This window comes from Neolamprologus multifasciatus, chromosome 22 (genome assembly GCF_963576455.1).
Source record: "Neolamprologus multifasciatus chromosome 22, fNeoMul1.2, whole genome shotgun sequence".
In the NCBI taxonomy this organism is placed as follows: Eukaryota; Metazoa; Chordata; class Actinopteri; order Cichliformes; family Cichlidae; genus Neolamprologus; species Neolamprologus multifasciatus.
Window position 1 is genome coordinate 7,088,975 of NC_140459.1, and position 20,315 is coordinate 7,109,289.

At 42.9% G+C, this 20,315-nt stretch overlaps 1 protein-coding gene across 6 annotated transcripts in view; it reads left to right on the forward strand.

The window, feature by feature from the left end:
• cica (capicua transcriptional repressor a) overlaps positions 1–19,535 on the forward strand; it is a 55,629-nt gene extending 36,094 nt beyond the window's left edge. For 3 of the 6 annotated variants that reach the window (XM_085148440.1, XM_085148441.1, XM_085148442.1), the window contains exons 6-21: positions 1,021–1,120; positions 1,249–1,431; positions 1,689–1,815; positions 2,712–2,884; positions 4,888–5,020; positions 6,779–6,861; positions 7,164–7,995; positions 8,403–8,545; positions 9,567–9,727; positions 10,950–11,193; positions 12,364–12,652; positions 12,791–12,957; positions 14,151–14,296; positions 15,039–15,190; positions 15,340–15,684; positions 16,344–19,535. In XM_085148440.1, the coding sequence (XP_085004566.1) occupies positions 1,021–1,120; positions 1,249–1,431; positions 1,689–1,815; positions 2,712–2,884; positions 4,888–5,020; positions 6,779–6,861; positions 7,164–7,995; positions 8,403–8,545; positions 9,567–9,727; positions 10,950–11,193; positions 12,364–12,652; positions 12,791–12,957; positions 14,151–14,296; positions 15,039–15,190; positions 15,340–15,684; positions 16,344–16,606 (3,541 nt within the window). In that variant the 3' untranslated portion in view covers positions 16,607–19,535. The remainder of the gene's footprint in view (positions 1–1,020; positions 1,121–1,248; positions 1,432–1,688; positions 1,816–2,711; positions 2,885–4,887; positions 5,021–6,778; positions 6,862–7,163; positions 7,996–8,402; positions 8,546–9,566; positions 9,728–10,949; positions 11,194–12,363; positions 12,653–12,790; positions 12,958–14,150; positions 14,297–15,038; positions 15,191–15,339; positions 15,685–16,343) is intronic. The other 3 variants (XM_085148444.1, XM_085148443.1, XM_085148445.1) reach the window with 3 other exon arrangements.
• Positions 19,536–20,315: the final 780 nt, after the last annotated feature.

Consider the following 20,315-nt stretch of genomic DNA (forward strand, 5'->3'; position numbering starts at 1 on the left):
TGTTTTAGTACGACTTTGGTAAGCTACGGTGCTGCACCGCTTGATGGATTGTCAGAGCATTACGGCGACCGAGGAGCCTCGCGGAGTGATACGTACTGTGCTTCAACGTAATATTACCCTACTGTGTATAAGGACCATAAATGGCACCTGTTAAGAGACGTGGTTACGAAGAGGATTTCAAACTCAATGCTGTCAGTCACACAGTAGAAGTTGGGAACAGAGCAGCTGTGAAATCTGTCTTTGTTATTATGCTCAGCGTCTTTTAGTTTACATTTTGACTGCACAATTGTGAGCTTTTTGTTATGCACAAAAACAACATTGTTTTCTTTTATTTATGCAACATTATTATTTAATAAATGCTCATAATTTATTTTTGAGTAAATTTTATGTACATCTATGCTCTATGTTAATAAAAGTGCCTGTGTGACATCCGGGACACAGCTTTGACTAAGAACTCTCTTTTTGTTCTTACTTTATGGCTTAAAATGGCTTAAAAAATATCGAGATATATATCTTATATCGCCGTCCAGGTAAAAAATATCGAGATATGAATTTTGGGTAATATCGCCCAGCCCTATTTCAAGTGTCACAATTTATAGCCAAAATCACATTTTGTTAGAATAACTTTTGCCAACTTTGAGGATCAGTATCATAAGCAAAACTGCAAAACTGAACTGCTAAATGTTCCTGTGGGGTAGAAGGCTGTTCATGAAAGGTCTCCCTTTTACATTTATGATACCAGGATCATCTTCTATCTAAAGTTATTGTAGGGAAAAATGGGAATGTCGAAGGTGGTCCTCACAAAGGAATCTCTGGTCTTTCTTTTGAGTTCTTCTCCTGTAATATTTTCTGTGTCACTCTGCTTCCTGTCAATGCAATCATTCGTGGATGGATATTATTTTTTGGGAAACTGTGGTAAAAACGTCCGGACAGAGGATAGAGCCTCAGACTCAGGAATCTCCCTTGAATTCCCGTCTCAGTCAGAGTCTCAGTTTCACTTTTCTTTTTGTGTGGATGCAGGTTTTCCCCGGGTTTGGCCAACGATCCATCGCCTTCCACTGGAACCATTAAGAGACGCACACAGTCCCTCAGTGCACTGCCTAAGGACGGAGACAGAAAGGTCAGTCCGGAGTTCACCCAGTCAACCAGCAGACAAGATGTAAAAAATAGAAGTGGAACACCAGATGGTGATTGCTTGTTAAATGTCACTACGATAAACACTCGTGTCCTCTGCCAAACTTTAACCAGAGGGAAAAGGACCACATCCGCCGTCCCATGAATGCCTTCATGATCTTCAGTAAACGCCATCGGGCCCTGGTGCACCAGCGACATCCCAACCAGGACAACCGCACAGTCAGCAAGATCCTGGGCGAGTGGTGGTACGCTTTAGGGCCCAATGAAAAGCAGCAGTACCATGATCTGGCCTTTCAGGTAAACAAACACCCTCAAATTCTTCTTCTTTCCTCCTATTTTATTACTTCTGTGCTTTTTCTTGTAATGAATTGGTTAAATGTTTTGAATTGAGTCTAACACATTAGCCGCTGTAAACATCCAGTTTCAAGTGGCTTCTCTGTAATTATTGGATGTGAAATCTGCACAGCTGGTATTCAGAAACTGAAACTGCTTCAACATAAAGTTGAAGACCTTTTCTCCTCCTCCTCATACTCCTCCTCATCCTCCTCCTCCAGGTGAAAGAGGCCCACTTCAGAGCCCACCCAGACTGGAAGTGGTGTAACAAGGACCGCAGAAAGTCTCTGTCAGAGGGCCGGGGTACCCCAAAGGAGCCACGGGAGAGGAGCATGTCAGAGAGCATAGGTGTGCGATGATCACCTCTAATCTGCATTTTTAAGCTAAAGGGAAAAAAACATCTGTGAATCGCTTCAAACCTTTATAAGTTCTGCAGTGAATTTTAATACCAACTGTTGCTATGAAGCATTGCTTTTTTTAGATCTTCACATAATTTATATGTATAAAACTTATTGAGTTTGCTAGCTGTAATATAGTAATATTACGAAATTTAAAAAATTTTCCAAGCAAGTCAAAAAACATACTGGTGAACTGTACAAATCCATTTCTTACTCAGGTGATTTTACATTTTCATACCCCACAAAATAAATCACCACATCAAAATGCAAAGCAGCATGAACAGATTATAAAATGACCCCAGTCAGCTGGCAAGTTCAGATCAGGGACCATCAGCACTCTTACTCTCACCTTTTTTGTCTTGGTGTGACATAAACACACCACTTTAGGTTACACCTGTGCTCTTTTGCCCCTCCCTAAAAGCTCAAACTCACTCTGTTTTCAGGAAAGACGAGTCAAAGAGAGCTGTTGTTTAAAAAGCTCCATCTAGAGGAAATAAAACTCACAATGTTTCTCTAGATGAGCCAAGGGAAGGCTGAATATCAGTATTAAATTATCACAAATAATTGTGATTAGGATTATTTTCTATAATGGAGGAGCCTCGTCTTCAATATTAAAGTGATTTGCTTGTATTTTATTATAAAATGCACAAAGCGTTACACACATTTGTATCAAGTGTCAGGCTTTTGTTCAGTATGGACAACAATAACTAAACCCCTCGACTGTCAGAATATAAAGGAGCGTTTCTGAGTATAAACGTATTGATTTGAAGCTTTATTGATCCGCTCCTTGATGATTCAATGTGATATTTGATCTTTGTTCTGAGTCTGCTCTTCTCTCTTCCCCAGATGCCCACTCAGAGTCCCAGGTGCTGGAAGGGAAAGGGGGAGGCTCGGGATGGCCGGGGGCATCGGAGCGTCGAGGAGGGATGTTTGGGGGGCCGTCTCACCGTCCCCGAGCCTTTTCCCAGAGTGCAGTGCACACCCTGGAGCAGAGGGAGTGGGAGAGAGACCTGGAGAAGGTGCGAGGTTGTTAATCTGTAGCTGCCAGGCAGCAAACAGACTCAGGAGATTTAAGACTGTGAAGAAAGCTGTTTCAGATCACTGGATACCACCAACTGGTTACTTACCAAACAGTGTAATTTCTCAGAAAAACACCCACGTAAATCTATTTAATGTGTCAAGTTGAGTGTATTTAACAAGTTTCTTAGAGCAAAATGCATCCCAGAGTGAAATGAAGAAGCAACAGAGTAAAGTAACTTAAAAAACCCACATGAACTCAGCGGTTGCAGTGTTTGTGTGTGCTTCTACACGCACACCGCAGACGTGTGTCCCTCAGACCGCAGAGCGTTTTGGCCGAACGCTGTTCAAAGGCAGTTCAAATGGACTCGCTCGGTGCTTTGTGTGAGGGCTCGAGTTGTTGCTGCTGAAAACCCAGTGGAAGCTCTGGGGGAGAGCAGCCTCCAACTTCAAAGGTTTCGCTTTCTACTTTTTTTGTGCCTTTGAAGGTATGAGACTGGTGTTTGCTGCTTCGCTCCTAATCACAGAGGAGTAGGCCTACATGCGAGCGCTTTTGTCTGAAGGCGTTCATCTGATGCCACGGGCGGAAAGAATGTATGCATGCTTTAATAATAGCTGCATTACTTCTGTCTGATTTCTTTAGTTTATAAACAGCACATCTTCCAACACTAACACTTTTTTTCACGGGTTTCTCCCATATTTTAAGACAATCCTGTTTTCCTCCATCTCTCGGGGAAACTCCTGGGAATTTGTGTGAGCCTCAGACTTTATTGTAAATAATTGGAATACATGCATCTGTTACCAAGGTTACCTCGTCTGCCAGATTGTTTGCGAAATGCTGTCTACATACAGAATTCACATACCACATGTAATTTTAATGAGATTTTAATCCACCTGTAACCCACAACATGCATTAACAGGTGTCTGTTTCACAGCAACATGCATCAGAAAGGTGACTTTAAAACACAGCAAAATAAATAATAATTTATTGTGTGCGAGTTGCTGACTTCAGTGAAGTTGGAAAGAGGAACCTAGACCAGGATATGTGCACACATTAAACTAATGTCTAGGTCTGCTTTCTTTCATCTGTGCAAAATCTCTAAAATTAGAAACATCCTATCTCGGACGGATGTGAAAAATGAGCTCTTGCATTTGTTACTTCGAGGCTGGGCTGTTGTGATTTCTTACTATCATTAGGTTGTTCTAAAAGCTCCTTGAAAAGCTTGAGCGAGGCTCAGTTGCCGCAGCGAGAGCACTGGAAAGAGATCATATTTCTCCCGTACTGACTTCTCTTCTTTAGCTCCCTGTTGAATCCAGAACTGACTTAAAATCCTTTTTCTCACATACAAAGTCCTAAATGATCAGGTCTTGCTGTAGATTGAGAAGCCTCATAGTATGATATTATCCCAACCGAGCACTTTGTTCTCAGACTGCTGGCTTAATTGCGGTTCCTCGAGTTTCTAAAAGTAGAATGGGAGGCAGAGCCTTCAGCTATCAGGCCTCTCAGCTCGCAGTTTGGATTCAGGAGAGAGACACCTCTGCTGTTGTGAATTAATGCTATAGAAATAAAACTGAATTGAACAGTCACAACTTGAGGTTTACAAATCAATTACTCATACATGAAATATTGTAAAACCACCAAAGATACCCCTCCCCACTCATATTAAATTACACAACTAGTTGCAACCAAATTAGGACAAATAGTGATATCTCTGTGCCGTGAGAAGAATGTGCAGGGACCAAAAAAGTAGTTCCAGATCACTGGTTATACTGCAGGACGTCGCTTAAAAATGATTTATTTTACATTTTTCGGGGCAAACTTTATTTAAACATTCAGTAACTTTAGTGGCACTCTGTGTCACAATCACTATAAAAATACTTTTGTCTTCCTAAAAAAATAAAATCTCCCATATTTTGGACATAAATGTTGGCTGGTGTCATTCAGTGTCGGTGATATATTTTAGAGAGATCACTTCATGTGCCGTCTTTCTTTCTCCACTTTCAGGAGGACGGCACAAGTTTGTTTCGCGGCCGTCCACTGCCGCAGTCGCTGTACCAGGGTGGGGCCAGCGAGGACGTGACTAGCGATGAGGAACGCATGGTCATCTGTGAGGAAGAGGGAGACGATGATGTCATGGGTGAGTGAGATTATCTGCACAGTGATTTTAGTGAGGTTACAGTTTCATAACCAGAGAGTAATAGTTTCAGTTCCCATGATGGCCAGTAAACTTCTGTTTTCTTACTCAGTGTGACTCTGTCAGCAAATACCTAATGCTTGAAAAAAAAGTGTCTCTGTCATGCAGCCCTAACACTTCAGCTGCTAATTGCTAGTCTTAAAATATCACGACCACAACAGCACATAATTCCCAGTGTAGCTGTGAAAGTCTGCAGGCAGCCTTAACAACCTTTGTCTCATTTGATCTACAGAAGAAATCAATTCATAGTCATAGGTGTAGATTTTCCAGTCAACCTACAGGATACTTCCTTTTCACTATTATAAACATGTGTGTTTCACTACGCCCAGTAGGAAGCTGAAGACTTTTGTTGTTAAAAAAAATAATAATAATGACGTGACTCATAAGTATAACAATGCCTCTGACAGGGCAGGTCTCTTTCTTCGTCATTAATCTTCCTCTGTGAGCTCACGCAGCTACTAGATCTTTTGTGGCACAAGTAAATATCCCTGTCACGCACACAAACACATGGTATTAAGGATCTGCAGGAGAGAGCATGCAAATGCAGGAAACTGAGGCAAGATTAATAAACAAAAGGCAAGGTTTAAATGGCTGATAAATACTTAGAAGAGTCCAGTTAGGTCAAGTATTTCACAATAAAAGCAGAAATCTAAAGCAGACACATAGGAGGAAAAACCATAAATAGCATTAAAAAATGGATGTAGCCACCATGATGTCACCCACTGGTTGGTGAAATCCCACCGTTTTGGCGTGACGAGTGTGGGAACGAAAGTGTTTACAGCAAAGGCCGTTTTCACATGGACTTCTATATAACTGGAACCAGAGGTGTCACCCCCTGCTGGTCATTAGAAAGAATGCAGGGTTGAAGCGTCACTTCTGAAGTGACGTTAGCGCCATCTTTTTTACAGTGTATGGATTATACTGAGAAAAACTGAAAGCTGAGAGTGGAGAGACAAGAATACAGTGGATATATACACAGGACTGAGTGGACACAACTGAATACAGATGAAACTAATGAGGGTGGGGCAGCAATCATAAAGGAACAATAGGCAAAGAGAACGTCGTCACCAAAATAAAACAGGAAATAAGAAGAAAGAAGGAGATTGACAGATGGACAAAACAGGAGACAAAGACAAGGAAATATGACACACTTTGAAATAGAAGAAAGAGTATCAGTTAAATCGAAACAGGGAACATCAAGGAAAGGAAAAGGAAAAAAGACCTGACTTAGAATAGAAAGAATTCATTCATAACTGAGGTGAATACGTGACATAAGCACAATTAACAAAAGACCCAAAAGAAGGCAGAGTAGTGAATCGTTCCTGCGTGTGTGGATTCAGCAGGTGTATGTGAAATAAAACAGGAATAAAGAAATCAGAAATCCTCAGAGCCTCTGTTCTATTTTTAACTGTTATAAACTGTAGTAAAGACATTTCAGCCAAAAATTCATGAAAAAGCCTTAAAGTGTTCTGACACATGAGACTTCTCAATGTGTCCACCACTCGCAAACATCCAAACAAACTCTAAACCCATGAAAGGTTTGAAGTATGCTGTGTGTGTTTTGTGCACTTGTGCCGATATTTTTTGAAGAGAGTAAATAAGAAAGAGATCAATGAAATTGATATGGTTAAAATGTTTTGTAGGTGAATAAAGAATAATTATTCTAATAATAAAAGGGGTTGTGTGATATTTCGCCCTCAGAAGATTCATGTCCTGAAGGCTCCATCGACCTGAAGTGTAAAGAGAGGGTGACAGACAGCGATGAGGATGAACCAGATGGACAGGTACGTGCAGGGTTTACAGAGATCTTCATCCAACATGTGTTTGTCTTATTTGACTTGTTCTTGGAGTCTGTAAAGTTTGAAATTTAGCACAAAGCTCTTCCTGTTTGATCGAAAGTGATTCTGAGTCATCAGCGTTAAATTAGCATCATATTGTTGGTGCTTTATTTTAAGCCTTTTTCTGCATTTCTTTATTCCCATCGAGCATTAAAAACCCACAGACTTTTCAAAGTTACTGTAAGTTGAGAAGAACTTCACATATTAACTTTCCCCCTTTGATCTCTGTGCTTCTCTCTTCCCTCCAGCATGGCTTCCAGCCTGTGGCTCGCTCCTCTCTCCCCTCCTCCTCTCCCTCCATCATTCACTCCGACTCCTCCTCGGCTAAAGGGAACGGTGGCGGTAACGGAGGAGGTCCTGAAGACGGGTCAGAGAAGAAGAGAAAGCGAGGCGCAGATGGAGGAGAGGATGAGAGCGAGGGAGCCCTAAAGACAGAGCAAGCGGCAGCGGGTGAAGGAGAAGGAAATGGAGGAGGTGGGCAGGGTGTCTCCTCTCTCTCCATCACCCAGCCTCCTCCACCGCTGGCCCAGCAGAGTTTGACCCCGGTCGGCGTCCGCATGGCCCCCACGATGGTGACTAACGTTGTGCGCCCCATCGCCAGCACGCCCATCCCCATCGCCAGCAAGCCGGTGGAAGGAGCCATCACCCTCAGCACCCTGCCACAGGACAAGAAGGCCACTCTCCTGATTGGGGGTGGAGGTGCTCAGCAGCTGCCGATCACAGCAGGGGGTGGGTACCTGTCGTCCTCCTCCCCTGGTCCAGTCAGTGTAACCCCTGTAGGAGGCAGCAGCCTGCTCACTAGCCTAGGTCTGGGACCCGCTCAAGCAGTGGAGCTCCTCTCCCTACACATCCAAAGCCCCCTACCTGTCCTCCAGCTCCACCCCACTGCTGCCACCACCTCCTCTCTCACACCTCCCGCCTGCCCCACGACCCCGGGACAGGCGCAGTACATCCTGCCCACCGAGAGCCCCTCCTCCCCTCAACTCACTCACCAGCAAATCCTCTCCCTGCCCGCAAATGCCGCCCTGGCCAATGGCGTGCACTCGGGGGCGGGAATCAGAGTCAGCCCCGGGACTAGAGGTGAGACAGAGAGCAACGATTGGCTGAGAGAGAAAAAAAAAATGGCAAAAAAAGTAAAAATGTCTTTCTTTGATTTTTCTTTCTGCTGCTCTTCCCTTCACTACAGTCGATTTGATTGGCTTACATAAACGGGAGATACATGATTGACATGAGTTATGAGTGCCCGCCGCCCGCCCACGTCCTAATCACTCTCTGTTCATAAGAAGCAACAGGACGTCATTCCACCTTGTTATCAGCAAGGAATTTCACTAGCATCTGTAGCTGAAATGTTCCCTCCGTCTCAGCGTGTCTCCACCCACCGCCGCTCCTCTGATGTCTTCACCTCCCCTCTTTTGACTCGATTCATCTGTTCCTCACGCTGAGTGATTTAATTCTATCTCTCTCTCTCCCTGCTTCTCACTAATCAGTCCAAACCCAGTCGCCAGTCTTGCAGAGCAAGATGTTGGTTCCCATGGCAACAGTGAGAACCGGGTCTACTCCTCCTCATCCTTCCATTTCCCTGGTGGCTCCGCCTCTTCCCGTGCAGAACGGCCCTGCGACAGGAAACAAGGTAAGAACACGGTGTCAGAGATAAATACCTGCCAGCCCGGTGGCTCGGAGCAGCAGCGACGTTAAAACCCGAGTGAGGCGACAACAAAGCAGATGACACGAGGACGTTTACGCGTGTTTTACTCATCTGATTTGGAGCAGAATTATCTCTCTGAGTAGAAAAATTAGATTCACACATTACAAGCAGCCTTTTACTCTTATTTGTGAAGTTGTGTTGAGCGTTATTTAAATTAAAAGCTCATAAAAACTCCACGTGTAGAATCATCAGTCAAATCTGAAGTCAGAGTGTTAAATTTGCTACAAAATGAGGTTTTAAAAGCTTTCTTTCCTCTGAAGGTGAAACTTCTACCTCTTACTTCAGCCCTCTTTGTGTTGCAGACTTCTCACATAGGGTATTTTTCAAATCAGAATTATTTGAATGCCATGTCTCCTTTTTATAATATCTCTTTCAGTGCTCAAGGACACCTGATTTGTATCATTAATCAGGGGACCTCCATGTTTCTTTCTTGGACTTTATTTACAAGACAAGAACTCTTATCTTATACTGAGTCAGTTCATGCACCGTCTGAAAGAAGCTATTTTATCTCTATGATGACCATATAAAGATATCGACTCTTTTGACAGATCTCTATAAGCTTTTTAATTAGATGATGGTCGTTAACATTAGTGAGGGGCTGTCCAGCTTTGTTTCTAATTTTTAGGAAGGAATTAAACTTTCTCACAAGAACAGAAAAGTTCAGTAATTGTGCTTTCACACCGTGACCCGAACTGAGGGCGAATTACGGCATTGCTTTCTTTGTTTTTCGAGCTCAAAGGTCTGCTTGAGATGTTATTATAGGCTGTAGGCTCAGAAACCTGGCTTTAATTCTTTTGATTTCTCACAACCATGAAAATACATTGTATGTTTATAGCTTTTAACTACTGGATACATGACAGAGAGATGATAAAATGTGAAACCTGTTCTCTAAAAAACTGAAACCTGGTGAGGAATGAATGGTGTTTTTCTGATTCCCCCACTCCAGATCATCCAGATCGCTTCCATGCCTGTTGTGCAGACCAACGTCCACCCTAGCGGTGCAGCAACAGTACATCCTGGGAGCCCCTATCCTGTTTCCATGGCAACGGTGATGACTCCCGGTGCTGCGCCCCCACAGACCGTTCTCCTGACCTCTCCACCCACCAGGTCAGTAACACAGGCCTAACACCTGAAAGACAAGCAAAACGTGCCCTGACTAAACTTTACTGGACTAATGAGCGAGCTGGTCAGAAAGGACTCAGAGACACTGGAGTTCAACAACTTTAAAAGATGCTGTCAGATATTGATTTTAGCTGGGTCATGCCATCGCTTAATGTGCAGCAAATGCAGATAAAGAAAGTCCAACACTTTGAGCACGATTTAATTCTCCATTATCCCTTGCAGCCATGTGAACTATGACACCAACTATAAAAAGCCTTATACTTTGCAAAAGACAACTGCTACATACGGAGAAGTTTCTGAAAGTTTCTTTAAAGCTGGAATCATGACTGAGTATCTTATAGACAGTAAACAAATTTACACCCAACATTTAAACCATATTTATTAAAACAAACCCAATATTTATTTGATCCAGCTGCAAATAAATATTTTCTTCATACAGACTATACAGGGGATGAATTTTGTCATACGTTTTAAGTACTGTTAGTGTTAAGTTATGTAACTACAAAACTAACGATACAACTAATGAGACAGCAAGCAGCTAACTGATCCAATTTTAGAGCCTTCTGGAGAGAATTTTAATGCATTTATGCAACACATCACATGGTTTGCTGTGCAATTAATTATACTAACAGACTGTGTGAGTTAGCTTTGGTGAGTTCAATTCTAGTATGTTGTTAGTCTGTTAGCAGATATGTGTCTGTGCATTGCAACCATACAGTTCATGGATGCAACTGTCTATTCAGGCTTGCTAGCGTTATCTAATTACTTATCTCTCCACTCGCTTGTCTTGTAAAACAATAACAGGGCTAAAAAACAGCATGGGAGAGGCAGGATAAGAGGGCATGAACACAGTCTGACAAAAAACAGACACATTAAATATACACAGAGGGCTGACTGGGTAACAAAGCAAAGGTGAAAGCAGTTAAGAAAGGCAAGTCAGACAATCAGGAAAGGAGGGAAAAGTAACAAAGGAAGTTAGATTGCATTAAAACACATGACTAACCTAACTTTCAGAGTAAAATAGGATTACTCACTGGCAAACATGAAGTCAAAGTCAGATAACGCAGAAGGAACTAGAAAACACAAAACTGACAAATTAGGACCATGATGCCGTTGGCTACGACCATCTTTTACGTACACTAATCATTTTATTATTATTTTATGTATTTTTTCTGGTCAATACTGATATGGCTTTTTTCTCGTCCAGGATCACGTATGTTCAGTCAGGTCCAGGTGTCACCACGGCAACGCACCAGCAGGGTCCACAACCCCCTGGTCCTGCATATCTCCAGTCTTCTCTGGCAACCCTGGGCTTCACCGCCATCGCCCCAGCTCCACAAACCCTGGTTCAGCCAGTCGTTGGTCAGCCTCCGCTACTCGCCCCAGCTCAGCCTCTAAGCTGTCAATCACAGAGCTCTCCGGGACAGACAGCGGGCACCACCGGTCGTCAGGTAAAAAGAGATTTGCACAGTATCAAATATCACTGCAGTGTAAAGGTGTGTGAGAGAAAGTAATGATAAAGATGTGAAAACAATTACAAAAGCAGTCTTCATGTACCAGACTTCTTCTAAAACAGACCCCAGACAGTTCAAAGTGACTGTCTCTCCTGCTGAAGGAGTTCAGGGTGGTAACGCCCTCCTGTTTGTACTCTACATCCATGACTGCATTCTCAGACATGTCACCATAATTGAATACAATAATTAGAATTCATATTAGAGAGGAAAATCAATAATTACTCAGTGTGGTGCACAGAGAACAAGATGCACACTGTAGCCCCTGTTTTAGATGAATTCCCACCATCTCTCTCGGCAAAGTCTAAGTCACCACAATCATTAATCCCACATTTGGACGTGGCTGTTGATTTTAGAGAAAGAGAGGCCTTATTCTAACTGGAAACATCACGAACCAGTATGAGATGTGGATTTCCCAAGACCAAAAGGCTCAGCGGGTGAATAAACCCACCCAAAACATCACAACATCACTGGGATCAGTGAACCAAAAAAAGAAACTGTCCAACCTGCTGCCATCTGGCAAGCAACACAGAAATAAAGTAAAAATAACTATATTAACCCAACTTAAGTAATTACTAATTTATTTTATTAAAATGCTAATGAAAAAAGTACTTCTGTGACTCGAGGCTGTAGCTTACATATACCACTTTGTGTTGCAGTCGAAGTCACTGCTATGTTTTGGTTTTCCTTTTTAAAGCACACACTACAGACTAGTTTTCCTCACTCGCCAGTGGAATATGAAATAGTTAAACGTCATCCGAGCGCAAAACAAAACAAACACACAGTAATCAGCCTCAACACTAAGCCCACTGACAGGTTAAGTGAATTAGATCATCTGGTTACAATGTGATGGTCTGCTGGGAAACCTCGTGTTCTGGCACAGTCCACAAAATCTTCCCGATCAAGCATCAAAACAAGCTGGACATACAGATCCCAAAGGTATCGTTGCCAATGTCCAGGAGTTCACGGGACGCCAGCAAAGACCCGGTGCAGGGAGGGGTCAGACCTGTTTTTGGCAGCGTCGGGTGGAGTGTCTTTTCAAACACTGTTGTTGTTCACTTCAGTCTATTTCACCCGCTGACATGCCTGGTTTCCTGTTTCCTTCTTCAGGTACTAACTGCCATCTACCCTGCACCACCCGTCGCTCTGCCCACTGGTGTGGTCTCAGTGACGCCTGTGCCGCCTGCAGGGGCGGCTCCAGCTCAGGACGTGGCGAACCCTCCCTCTCCGCTGGCTGTAGGGCTGCAGGGTTCAGCGGTGGCGACCCCTCACCCTGGCATGGGAACAGAGGTGGAGGTGAAGCACGAGAGCCAGCTGGATGCTCAGAGTGACGCTCAGGGGTTGTCGAGCTGTGTCACCAGCTCCTCGATGGGCACCTGTACAAGCAGCATCATCGCAGGTAACGGTCCACTGATTTAGAACACTGGTGGATGTATTTGTACTTATGTACGTCCACTTCTAAAGGAAAATTACAGCAACGTGCAACTTTTTTGCCTGGATAAGTAATTTGGTAAAAATGATCTATTTTGTGTTTTAGTGAAAAAAGAGGAGGACACCACTTTGCACATCAAAGAAGAAAATTTGAGGGATGGATACGAGAGAGAGAAACAAAGTGAGATGGACGACGAGCGAGAGAGCTGTGAAAAGAAGCGAGGCAGAGAGACGGAGAGAGAGGAGCTCAGCACGGGCAACAGCAGCAAAGAGGTGAACAAAGCCGCATGTGGCCTTCACTCATACTATAATAATACTTTTTATATCTGAAGTTTTTATCTGTTCACCATATGTTTCTCCGAGTGAATCAGAATCAAATCAAAAAATATCTGTGAACGATACAGATTCTTTTTCAGAACTTGTGTGAAGTGATTTTGGAGGTTTTTACAACAAATCACAATTTTGAAATACAACTAAGAGAATTTTGAACAACCACAGATCAAATCATGGTAGTCAAATCAAATCAAATCACTTTTATTGTTACATCACATGTGCAGGTACACTGGTACAGTACATGCGAGTGAAATTCTTGTGTGCGAGCTTCACAAGCAGCAGAGTTGTGCAAAAATACAATAACATAAAAGCAAAATATAAGAATGGCTAAATCTGAGACTAATAAATATATGTACAATATATAATAGTATATGCATCACTGGATGTGTGTTCTAAATATGTTTTTCTACGTGTGTGTGTGTATACATATTTTACAAATTAAATAGAGTAAGCAATAAAATAAAATATACAGAGGTTTGTAGTTGGTTTGTAGTTGGATAATTGGTAGTCGAGATAAAGTGATCATTTTTTACATTTCACTTTACTCCCATGAACCGAGTTCCCCGTCCTAAAAGGTCATGCCAGCTCCAGATGCTGCCTTCATCTACCACTATAACATTAAAAGGAGGACTGGTGATATTTCAAACAACATATAGACAGATGTGCCATGAGATTTTGGCTCACCCTTCAGTGTGCATTGGGAGTGTCCGTAAGTCATTCACTTAGAGGAAGTAAAATGTTTCGACATTTGAGCCTGAGAGAGAATCAGAACCGTTGCAGCTGCTTTTGTCTCTGAATTGCACCAAGTGTCCGTCATGCAGTCTAATTCCAGCAGCTCTCCTCTGTCATCCTGCCCCCCGTCCTCCACCACAGACATCCTGCAGTGGAGGTGTGAGCCAACAGAGACCTCTGCTTGCCCACATAAGGCCACACATCAAACCTTTTTATTTTTTTATTCGAGTTACGTTTAAAATTCCTTGAACTTTAAACCTTAAGTTATTACAATTATTACAGTTATTGGCCAAAATAATTCTGCGTTCACAGGAGAGTTTAAAAAGCTCCTCATGTCCTCAGAAACAACCACACCAACAGTGCAACCTTTAACAGATGAAAACCTCGCACTCTGTTCCCAGGCTGGACCTCGTTCCCCACCTCCACCACCACCCTCAGGTTTGGACCCCCCTCCTCCTCCACCTGCAGAAAGAGATCCTCCCTCTTCCTCAAAGAAGACCAAGTTTCGGCCCCCGCCACTCAAAAAGACGCCTGACTCTCATGACAAGTAAGTGGGCTGATAAACCTTTATGTCAGAGGACTCCTGAGATTCTAACGTTACTTCTTATATTTTCTACAACTGTGTGGGTTTGTTGGTTTAAGCAACCTCAGATTCGGACTGTATAAACTGACGTGAAACAGGTAAGTATGCATTATAATGAAGCCAGATTCCATCTTTAGCTGCAAGAAAAGCTTTTATTAAAGTCCAGATCTGCTCTCGCCGTGGTCAGACTGAAGTTTCATAGAATCGTTGCCAAATCACAGAAAAAATAAGCCAAGCCTGCCAGCTCTTTCTGGCTTTCTGGTCTTGGTAAAAATAAAAAAATAAAAAGACTTCCTTTCATTTTAACAGTTTACATATTTTCAAGCTGAGAGAGCGCATACAACAGGAATGAATCTTATGTAATTTTGGCAGCTTGAAGGGAAAATAGCAGCACCCTGGACAGGACTCCATTTGTTGACTTTATTAATGAGCACTCGTTTTAAAGCGTAGTGGCATCCAGGTCTGTTTTTAGTGCACGGCCAAACCTCCAACTTTCTAAGATTATGATGGAAACTCTGTTTACTGAATGTGAGTGGGCAGAGTGCTTACTCTTGATGTTCTTTATTTAGATGGTAGGAAAGTAGCATGGAAGCCGCAGAGGCGAGAAAGTCACGGCAGAACTCGGCCTTAAGGAATGCGAATACATTCAGAAGTCGTCCCTTGATACTTGAACCACCGCACAACTGGACTGTGTTTGTGTGTGCAGGCTCCTCTCGGAGACGTACTTCGAGGAACGCTTTGCTGAGCTGCCAGAGTTTAACCCAGAGGAGGTCCTTCCCTCGCCTACTCTGCAGAGTCTGGCCACCTCACCGAGAGCAATCCTGACCAGCTACCGCAAGAAGAGACGCAACTCCACGGGTACGAGTCAGAAATTCAGAGATGACTCCAAACTTTAGATGTGAACAACTGATATCCTGTGGAACAAAATCTCCACATTCAAAGTCTCTGTTCTTCCTCTTTCCCTTTGCTTGCCTTTCATTATTCCTCGCACGTCCGTCTCCCTCCAGACCTTGAGCTGACTGGGGAAGACCCGAGCTCCCCGAGGAGAAAGACTCGTCGCCTGTCCAGCTGCAGCTCAGAGCCCAACACCCCCAAGAGCGCCCCCAAGTGTGAGGGAGAAATATTTACCTTCGACAGAGCAGGTATGACGTGTACGGCACCTACACCCTATCGAGAGATGCCGAGATGGCCTGACGCTGGTCTGATGGACCTTTCTGTGAAACCAGGTCCAGAAGGCGAGGTTCCCCCGGGAGAATTGGACAGGGTTTCGTACTCGTCTCTGCGCAGAACACTGGATCAGCGTCGGGCCCTCGTCATGCAGCTGTTTCATGACCATGGCTTCTTCCCCTCAGGTAAGCTAACAGTAGATAAGACATGACGTCACAGGAGAAGCAACTAAAGCTAGAATCATTATGTAGTGCAAACCTGTTAATAACAAAAGCAGTAATTGCTTCCACCAACGACTTAAAAAGCAAAATCACTGTCAGACTGAAGCAATGAAAGAAGAATTTGCATTTTTCAAATTATTATTTAATTATTTATTTAAGTGGGAGTTTCCATTGCTATTTTTTCAAGAAAGATGTTTACAAAAACACAGACAACACAGTACAGACACTTAATACAAAGAAATACACCGAATACACCAGACCTCAGAATAATCAGATAAATTACAGTCCAAATAAATATAATCCTTTAAAACGCTGTAATGAAATAAGAAAATGTAGCTTCATACATTTTCTTATTTCTTAGTTCGTCCTATTCGCAGGCAGCAGAGCATTTTAATGTATAGAGGTCTAGCTAATGTTAAAATGTCCCGTGAATGGACTTTGGTATGCTATTTAAATGTCACAACAATTTATGCTATTTAAATGTCACAACAAGGGTGCCACTTTTTCATAAAATATACAATGATGAGTGAGAAAAGCAGCAGTCTGTGATGAAGAGAATCGAGGGGCTTTCAATGTGCAAAAATGACATAAACATAATTTCCTTCTCACTCTCCTCTCTCCAGCTCAGGCCACAGCTGCCTTCCAGGCGCGCTACTCAGACACGTTTCCCAACAAGGTGTGCCTGCAGCTGAAAATCCGCGAAGTCCGTCAAAAGATCATGCAGACGGCCACGCCAGGAGCCCTCGAGCCCGGAGCGTTGGCCGAAGCCAGCCCCGCCTCTTCCCACAGCTCCTCTTTTAATCAATCAACCCGGGAGGATGCAGGGTTGGAGCAGCAGGGAGACAAAGGGCGGAGTCCCGAGGAGCCGAAAAGCGAGGGATCGTAAGCTGGAGAGGGAGACGAAGCGGAAGAATGGAGGAAAGACAAAGAGGGAGAGAGAGGAGTGCGTTAACCAGTGAGGTCCTATCTACTGGCGCTAATCTCCATCAGACCTGGGCAGAAATGTGGAATGTGGTCACAAATGATTCAAACTACTCAAGGCGCGCTTGGATCATCTAATCAGACCTTTAAAAAAAAAAATCAAAAAGCCTCAAATATGGTCAAATCACATGCAAGTCACGATGAGTCAAGTGCTTCTTGTATTGTTTTCGCTGTTTATTTTCCAAGTATCCAGAATGTCTTTAGTTAACCCTTTTGCCCGGGTCTGCTCTCAGCACATTTGTACAGTAGTTTGTAGTTTGACACACAAACTCTATCTCTCTGGCAAACATACACATGCATACAGACACACACACACCAGCCCTGGTGCATATGTAATCTCCAGCATGCACATGATCCCACAGAAACACACATACACGCTTAACAATCAGACTGTTACTCTTGGTTGGCAGCCCCCAGGAGTTGCTACCAAGGACCACGACACACAAAGGCACTTTGTCACTTATTGTGCAGATGCAGTTTGCTGTTGCCAGCCAGCCAGCCCTCAGATGCCATTGACTTGACCTCTTTCTCGTCCTCCCACTCCTCAGCACAGTGGTCAGGACATAAAAACACAACCCCAACGACCTCCACTGATATTCCACAGCCCCTCGATGCTGCAAGACAGACAGCACACACACATACACAGTACACACACACACACGAACGCGCGTCCGTACAGCGTGAGTACACAAACACAGTCAAACACCACCACCACCCCCGCCCCTTGGTCTGACCAAGCCATCGGCCTGCACAGTTTTTAGTGATTGTAGTGAGAAGAGAAACTGAAAGCATGAAATTTTATTCGCTCCTGAAAAGAAAAACAAAACAAACAAACAAAAAAACAAGAAGGCAGGAGTCGTGATGTGGTGTGACCAATCTTTGCACCTTCAGTTTATTGCCATTATGAAAGACTTGAGTCCTTACTGGCGGGAGCTGATGATCTATATGTCTGTATGTCTGCCGGGGGTCATGACCCCCAAAACCTGTGTGAACAGGCACCATAAAGAGATTATGTAAAGAGACTTTTAGGCTGTGAGGCTTTGAAGAATCAACGTTAAACTCGACACCGACCAGCTCCCAACAGAGCACGGAGAAAAAGGGCGGAAGAAGGAGAAACTGGATGCAAGATTCATATTCCAACGATGGGAAGACGTGATAGCGGTAAATACGGACAACATGACGAGAACCAAACTTCTCTGTATCCCCCCCCCCTCCCTCCCTCCCCCCATGGATATGATGTTGCTTTTTCTCATTATCGTGGAAATAACCAGTTTTACCGTGGCCTGTTTTTCTCTCTCGTGGCTCTATTGTGTTTCTTCTCCAGCATAAAAAAATAATAACAACAACAACAACAAAACTCTGGACAAATAAGGGGACAAAAATCAGCGTGTGCCCCGTCTCTCCCCTCCCTCCCCTTCCTCTACGATTTCTCACCAGACACAGAAGCAGGGGAGCAGGGGCGTTTGTCGTTTTGTAAAACGTTGAAATCAGGTGTTTGCACAATTTGTGCGGCCCTCTCCGTCTGGGGGCCGCCACAAGTTAAATCAGGAAAGTATTGTTTTTAGAGATTGTTTTAGTAGTTAAAAAATAATAACTTGTTCCTTATGTTATCAATCACCCTTTCCCTCCTTCCCTGCTTTCCTCCTCAGCCCTCTCTCTCTCCTTCTCCCCCCTTTACAGCTCTCCTCCCTCCGACCCTCAAGTGTTGTCTGAAAGTGCCCTTAAGCACTGGTCCCGGGTCAAGCGCTATGTAGCTCAGGATGGTTCTGGTTAGGGTTAGTTCAGGGAAAGCGGATCCTAGACCAGCACTGGAGGGCAGTCTCCGGAGCCCTCCCCTTGTCCCTCTCTTCTCGACACTTTATCCTTTCCCATCAAATGGTGCAATAGGACTTTTTTTTTTAAAATGGGTGGGTTATTTTTTTTTTTTTTCGGGGCAAGGCTCTGTGCCATAGATATTAAACCCAGTCAGACAGTGAGAGGGATGAGCTGTTGTCTATAAGTATGGTATAAAAGAAAACAAAAAAGAATCACGCAATTATTGTTCTTGTTGAAGCGATAGAAAGTATAACTTACTAAAAGTCAAAGACAATTTTTAAATAGCACTTTTTGGCTCTTTGCTTCTCGGGTGAAGAGTGGGGGTAGTTATTATTATTATGGGTATCTCTATAATTTCTCTGTATACAGTTGGATGTGTGAAAAACAAATATATATACCGGTATTTCCATATATGTGCATTTAGGTCTGTGTTTGGGTGTTGTGTGTATGTTTTGGCACATGCAGGTAGCGTGTTATCACGACCAACCTCTCGTTCTGTCACCACACAGCAACATTATCAATAGTATATTTTTCATTGTATCTACATTCTATATTCTACTCTAGAGACAGTATTTTTATAGTCACCATGACTATTTTGTCTGCCATCTTGACTGTTATCAAACCCAGTTGATTCAGGATATATGTGAAATATATATATATATCTATATATATAGATATGTAGATATATATCTATATATATATATAAATACACGCAGGTAAAAAGAAGACTATCAATTCACATTACTTTGGGGTTAGGGCTGTAAAGTGTCTGTCTGCATGCATGTGCAATCACATGCACGCGTGCACACACCCACACAGACATATGTGCATACACACACGTATGCGTGTACACTGTATGATTGTGCTTAAAAATAAACTGTCCTTACTTTGGAGAAGGAAATTTTAGGATGAGCGATGTGAGTGTTATCTCATAAGCAGGCATGTTGACCATGTGCAATATTTCTAAACAACAAAAAAAGACTAAATATTGAAAATATTAAAGTTCTAACACAACCTCTTATGTGCTTGCATTTATTTCATGTCCCTGCATTTCTTGAGTCTTTTATAATGTCGTGTGTCTTATTTGTGAATCTGTGTCGGTGGGAGATGAATCTCTGCAAAAATCATAATGGCAGCAAAATCCCCAAATCCCTGGAACATACAGTGTGTGCTTCTCCAGCTGGCCTTTATCGAGCATATCAGTGTTGAAAGTGCTTATTGGATTAGAGCAGCCTTTGAGATTCAGGTCATATTGGGTGAGAAGCTGGGTTAAGTTAAGGAGACCTGGTCAAAGAGCTTTCAGTACAGTAAAACAGATGCTCTGTGGGAAGCTGAAGATAACACCTGGCTGCCCACTTCTGATCCCTAAATAAATCCATTGGCCTTCATTAGTTGTTCTTTTTTTTTTTTGTTTACCCAAGCAAGACATAACACCAAAGGCATGAAATAAAATGGAAAAAAATAAATTTAATTTAAAGAATATGCTGTTAAAGATTTAAACGGCACCGCAGTGTTGAACCTCACAGTGATCGGTCATTGAGTTTTATTTGTATTTCCAATATTTATGTTACTTTTATTACATTTTTACAAAGAGAAAAATTAATATAAGAGTCCAGGCTGTAATATGAACTAAAGTAAAAGGGTGTGACTTATTTCCGAGAAAAAAGCTAAATTCTGTGATGTATCTTGAATTTTTTGTTGCTTTTCTACAAATGTTATAGTTTTAAATTTAAATGTAACTGTAGCTGCGGCTCTTTCTGGCCTCCTGTTAATTCAGTTTAAATTTGTAGTTGTTTTGA